Source organism: Emiliania huxleyi (genome assembly GCF_000372725.1).
Source record: "Emiliania huxleyi CCMP1516 chromosome Unknown EMIHUscaffold_18, whole genome shotgun sequence".
Lineage (NCBI taxonomy): Eukaryota > Haptophyta > Isochrysidales > Noelaerhabdaceae > Emiliania > Emiliania huxleyi.
Genome location: NW_005200784.1, coordinates 172,683 through 178,746, shown reverse-complemented (window position 1 = coordinate 178,746; position 6,064 = coordinate 172,683). Strand labels below are relative to the sequence as shown.

General features: G+C 64.0%; 1 protein-coding gene across 1 annotated transcript; it reads right to left on the bottom strand.

Moving 5' to 3' along the window:
- Window positions 1-4,938: 4,938 nt before the first annotated feature.
- EMIHUDRAFT_352741 (hypothetical protein) lies at window positions 4,939-5,439 on the bottom strand (the record flags this gene model as incomplete). The annotated part of the gene is made up of 1 exon (XM_005783327.1): window positions 4,939-5,439. A coding segment is annotated over one exon (501 nt), but the record flags the coding sequence as incomplete, so codon positions are not given.
- Between the last annotated feature and the right edge of the window lie 625 nt (window positions 5,440-6,064).

The window sequence follows — 6,064 nt, the reverse complement described above, 5'->3', positions numbered from 1 at the left end:
GACGACCGCTAGAGATGATCCACCTCAGTGGGTCACTCAGCCGGCTCGCCCACCCCTGCCCTCGCCAAAGCCGCGAGACCGGAATTTCGGTGGTACGCCCTGCCAAGGGTTACACCGAGGGACGCCGCACAGCCCTGATCCACTTCGAGTGGAACGGGCGGCGTGTCGAGATGAGCCTCCCACGTCAGTGGAGCATCTCGGCGCGCCAGGAAGTGCGGAAAACCCGTAGGAGCAGGCGGACATCGCTTCCAGGGGGGGGGCGCGCTTCTGCTCACACCACATGCTAGGGGGGGGGTCCGACCCCCCCCAGAGGCTTCACCACATGCTAGGGGGGGGTCCCGACCCCCCCAGCGCCTTCACCACATGCTGGGGGGGGGGGGCGTGCGCCCCCCCCCCTGGAAGCGATGTGCGCCTGCTCAGGCCAGTGCGCGCTATGAACAGAGTGAGTGTGCTGCTGCTGGGCGCTGGGAGTGAGAGGATGAGAAAGTGCCCGGGAACAGCCCCTCCTGGCCCGAGTGCGGGCGCGAGGGACAAAATGAACCCAACGGGCATCATGCAAAAGAGTCGAGCTGCTTGATCAGATCGACAAAAACGCCACGAGAAGCGGCCTTGGTGAGGATGTCGGCGAGCATCACAGCGCCGGAGATGTGCTCGACAGACACCACTTCGCGCGTGACGAGGCCGCGGAGGAACTCGGCAGCGCGCAAAATGTGCTTGGTCTTCTTGAAGGCGACGGGGTCGAAGGCCATGCCGACGGCGGACTTGGAGTCGCACTTGATGACGCTGGCGGCGTCGATGATGAAACCGAGGTCGATCAGCAGCTCGCGGATGAAGATGACTTCCTTGGCGGCAAGCATGGTGCCGAAGAACTCGGCCTCGGCGCTTGAAAGCGTAACGGAGCGCTGCATCTTCGAGAACCAATGAAAGAGGCACCCGTAGAAGAAGAACATCCCGCCGGAACACGAAAACTTGGTTGCCCAGCTCGAGTCGACAAAGCTCTCGAGTCCGCGATCAGGATCGGGGCGCATCATGAGAGCGCGGTCGGTGGTGTCGCGCAGGTAGAGGAGGACACGAATGGCAGCTTTGAAGTGTGACGGGCCGGGGTTGGTCATGAAACGAGCGAGCTGCGAGGCGGAGTAGGCGATGTCGACGCGCGTCATGTTTGCGAGCCAGAGAAGAGCGCCGACGATGGCCATGTATGCCTCACGGAACTGGGACATTTCGTCATGCTCGACGGAGCCGGGAACGGGCTGGTCGGCGGGCGAGAGCTCGAGGCCTTCCTCCATCGGCGAGTCGAAGTGACGAGAGCGCGAGCGCTCAAAGTAGGACCCGAATTTGGTGATGAGGTCAGCTGTGTAGAGGGCCTGCGACAAGTTGAGGGTGCGTGCAGCGCGGTCGCGGGTAATCGCAGTGTTGAGGATCCACTCGAGCTCGCCCTTGTCTTCGGTCGGGAACCGCTTCGAGATGTCGGCGACGAAGCGAGCACGCAAGTCGGGGCAGCTGTCGACGATGAGGATGTCGTCGACGTAGACAAGTGCCCACAGAATCGAGCCGCTCTGCTCGTAGGTGTAGAGGCAGACGTCGATGGTCGAGCGCACAAAGCCCCACGACACGAGGAAGGAAGAGAGGAGCTGCGCCCATTCGCGACCGGCCTGCTTGAGGCCGTAGAGGCTGCGGCGCAACTTGCACACGAGCTCGCCGCCGCGGCTGTTAATGCCGGGCGGGGCGCGCATGTAAAGGTCTTCGTCGATGGTGGCCTGCAAGTAGGCCTGCCGAATGTCGAGCGAGGTCAGGTTATAGTCACGCGCAGCGGCAATGGCGAGGACGAGCCGGATGGTGAGCGCCTTGACGACGGTGGCAAAGACGCGATTGAAGTCAACCCCGTGCTTCTGTGTGTTTCCGTCGGCGACGAGGCGCGCCTTGAACTTGTCGATGGACCCGTCCGCCTTGCGCTTGATTGCAAAGACAAAGTGGCAGTGCATGACATTGGCGCCGGCGGGCACGGAGATGAGAGGCACAAGGTCCCACGTTTTGAGCGCGACGAGGCCGGTGAGCTCTTTGGCAACAGCCTCTCGCCACTGCTCGGCCTGCGGACCAGACATTGCCTGGCGGTAGCTCTTCGGAACCCGTAGAGCGCCCTGGTCGGAGGTGAGCGTGACGGAGTAAGCTGCGCCAGCGAGGCGAGAGGCAGTGATGAGGGCGGTGTCGTCAGACGGGTTGTAGCCGAGGAAGGCGGCGTCGACGGCGCCGAGCGAGTCGTCGACGGCGTCGTTCCGATCTCGTCCCGGTCAGTGAAGCGGACGCGGCGTCGAGATTCGTCGTCAACGTAGAGAAACGGGTTGAACCACGACGGGGGGGAGGTGCGTCCGTCGTCACAAGAGCCGTCGGTGAAGATGCTGGGTGATGCAATGAAGGGCATTCCAGCGGAAGCGCCCTCAATCTGCGGCACCACGTCGGCCAGTGCAGGTATGGGGGACACTGAGTTGCCAAATCCCGCATTGGAGAGCGCGTGGTCGGCAGGATCCTTGGCACCGCCGGGGAGCGTGAGGTTCCAGGGTGACTCAACGCCGGCCGCCAAAGGCGAGGTTGTCGTCGTCCCGCGATCTGTGGACGATGGACAAGTCGTGAAAATCGTGCAGGTGGGAGAGGATGCAGTCGGCACGAGGACGGCGAGCTCGACGGCGAGCTCAATGTTGTCCTGCGGCAAGACGAATGAGTCCTGCGGCAAGACGAATGAGTTCAGCATGTCATTCGAAGTCGAGTGGACAACGACCACGACCGAAGAGCACGTCGAGAGAGGTGCCGAGATCGACGCGAAGGGCGGGGGCAGGTCAGAAGTCAGGTTTGCGAACTTCAGTTTTTTCTCGAATTGTCCCAGGCTGCCGTCGGCAACGGAGACGGGGTTGACGTCGATGAAGCTCGACGTCTCAGACTTCCCGGAGGGGAAGCCATACTGGATGGCGGCCACTCGGGCGACGCTCGCGAGGTAGACGAGCGCCGCAGCGGGCCGCATCAGCGAGAGAGAGAGAGAGAGAGAGCGACTCACCTTGTGACGGTGCCCTGGCAAAATCGTCCCGATTTCGATGCGCGATTTAGCTAAGTCCCAGAGCCGTTTACGCATGAGCGGGCCCCCTCACCAGCCTAGGGCTCGCGCTTCTGGCCCGAGGTGTCGCCGCTGCCTCCCGCGCCCTCCGGCGCCTGCTGCTACTGCCGGTCGGCCGGTCGGGTCCGCGCGACGGCTCCATCCTCGAGACGTAGCGGTCGCTGAGCGCTTTCTCGACCGCTACGTCTTCCAGTGCACCCACCCACCGCGACCCTCGAACCTGCGCTGCGCGGCGCAGTTGCTGCCGAGCGAGACGCCCCCGCCCGCGCAGGGGCGGCATCACCTGACGCTACCGCATGGCCGAGCAGCGAGCAGTGTGTGCCGCAGTGCCCGTCCGGGCCCTCTTGCAGCTGCCTCTATTGGGCGTAAACCGCGGATATAAGGGTCTATACGGAGGTGGGTGGCCTCTTAGAGGTATGGGAGCCGCTGGCACCGCGCTGGGCGCCGCGGATGCACGTACGAACGAACATTATGAAATCGGGACGATTTTGACCCAAAAATCACAAGGTGTCAAGGAGAGCTTGTAAGCGTAACACGAAAAGAAGGAAATATCGACAACACCTCAAGGGACTAACACGATCCTGCAAAAGGGAGCGCGAATGCACTAAGGTGGCTACGCCTCATCCTGCAAAAGGGAGCGTAGAGGGGTGAGTCCTGCAGAGGAGGTGTGAAGACGCGACACGCGAAGCGTGGGTTATGAACAGACGAGAAGGCCAGTGCGCGCTATGAACAGAGTGAGTGTGCTGCTGCTGGGCGCTGGGAGTGAGAGGATGAGAAAGTGCCCGGGAACACGCTCCCCCTCAATCGGCATCCACCCCCACCCGCTCCAGCCCCACTTCTGCTGCCGAGAGAGCTGAATCGAAGCAAGCGAGCCATTGCATCTTGGCGTGCTCCTGGAGCGCGGCTTTCTGCGGCCACGAGCACGGCGGAGTCGGCGTCGTAGTGCGCATCGTTCCCGCTCATCGCCCATTCCTCCCGTGACGTGTGTCGGCCGCGATTCGATGTCGCCACCTTCATCGCCAACGAGGACTCCCTCGACTGCAGGGGGGCTCCGGCGCGGGGAGGGACTCCGCCTGCTGCGCTGGCCGACTGCGCCCTCCTCCTCCATGGGCGTGCTGCGCGGGAGGCGGCCGCGGGCACGCTGGGCTCGATCAGGAGCTTTCCCTCAGTGCTCCGAAAGCACGGATTTGGCGGACGTTCTTGGCTCAATTTTTACGATGTCTTGGCACCAGCTGAAGGCTTGGGTCCGACATCACGCAGTTCGTGCACGGTATTCGGATTTTGCTATTTGCTCGTGTGGGGGTATATCGCAGATTTGTCAATGGTACCGCGTCTGCGACGCGGGCGCCTTGCGGGCAGAGCCCTTAGCCACCCTTTTATCTTGCGCGGTCAAAAGAAGCGGGCGAAAGCAACAAGAAAACCTTAAATGGCCTCGCCACCCTCCCGCCGCCTCGCCGCTGCCTCGCCCGCTGCAGCCCGACTTTCTTTCTACCTCCTCGTGAAACACCCCGCCACGTCACCCTCCCGCCGCCCCGCTGCTCGCTCGCTGCTCGCTTGTCTCTCCCGCTCTGCGCCTCTGTCTGTCTGCCCAGCCGACCGACGCCCCGCCATCCGTTGCCGCCGTTCCGTTTATGCCGCCGCTCCTTACTGTCCGTCGTTCTTTACCATATCGCGCCGCCTTTCCATACTTCCTGCTTTTCGACGAACGAGGTTTGTGTTGATTTGAGGAGTGAGCGAGTGACCCGTGCCAGGGTTGCACAATACATAATACGTATTAATACAACAATACAATACAATACGTATAATACACTATACAGCGGATGTCAGAATCCGTATTATTCTGTTCGCCGCCGCCGCCGTTGCCGCCGCCACCGCCGCCGCCGCGCCGCCGCCGCCGCCGCCGCCGCCGCCGCCGCCGCCGCCGCCGCCGCCGCCGCCGCCGTCGCTGCCACCGTCGCCGTCGCCGTCGCTGCGGCCGTCGCCGCCTCCGCCGCTCTCGCCGCCGCCTCCGTCGCCGCCCTGGCGGAGACCGCCCGCGCCGCCTCGGCCGCCGCCGGCTCCGCCGCGTTTGTTGTGGCGGCGGCGCTTGCACCCCTCCCCCCGCCGGCGCCCTCAGCAGGCCCGCCGTCAGCCGCTGCAGCCTCCTCGGCCGTCTTGTCGGCGCCGTCGTCGTGGCAGAGGTCGCAGGCGGGCGAGGCGTCGGCGCTAGCCGGGCAGCATGCGCAGCCCCCGCCGAATGCCTTGAGAGGCGAGCCGGCGCCGGAGGAGAGCGTCGGCCGGACGCCGGGTGGGAGGCCGGCTGGCGCACCGCCGCAGCCCTCGTCGAGCTCCATCGCCTCCGGTGCTGCACCCTCCGGGTCCGCCAGCGCCGCATACCGCCCAGAGGCCGCGTGCGGGGGGGGCGGGGGGGCGCCGGGCTCGGTCGACCCGGTCGACCCGACCGACTCGCCCGCCTCGCTCGCTCCGCCGGCCCCGCCTGCCTCGACCGCCTCGCGCGCCACCCATAATACAATACGTATTAATACAACAATACAATACAATACGTATAATACACTATACAGCTCAGTCTCGCTCGTATTGTGCAACCCTGACCCGTGCCGCCGTGTGCCCCGCAGCGGCCTCGCTGGGCCAGAAAGTCGGCCCCGAGTGCCAGCAGCAGCCTCGTCGAGCCAGAAGGCGCGGCTCGCGAGGTGGGTGCTAGTATGAGCCCGCTGAGGCGCAGTGCTCTTGGTCTTGCAGAGGTGGTTAGTGGTGCACTAACCCCGATAAACCCTTCGGGTCACTCTTCTCTCTCTCTCTCTCTCTCTCTCTCTCTCTCTCTCTCTCTCTCTCTCTCTCTCTCTCTCTCTCTCTCCCTCCCTTCTCATCGCAAACCCTGTCAGCAGTCCTCCTCCGGGAAGGTGTCTAAGAGCCACATACATTGACAATGCCCCCTCCCCCCCCCCCCAATAAGAAAATAGA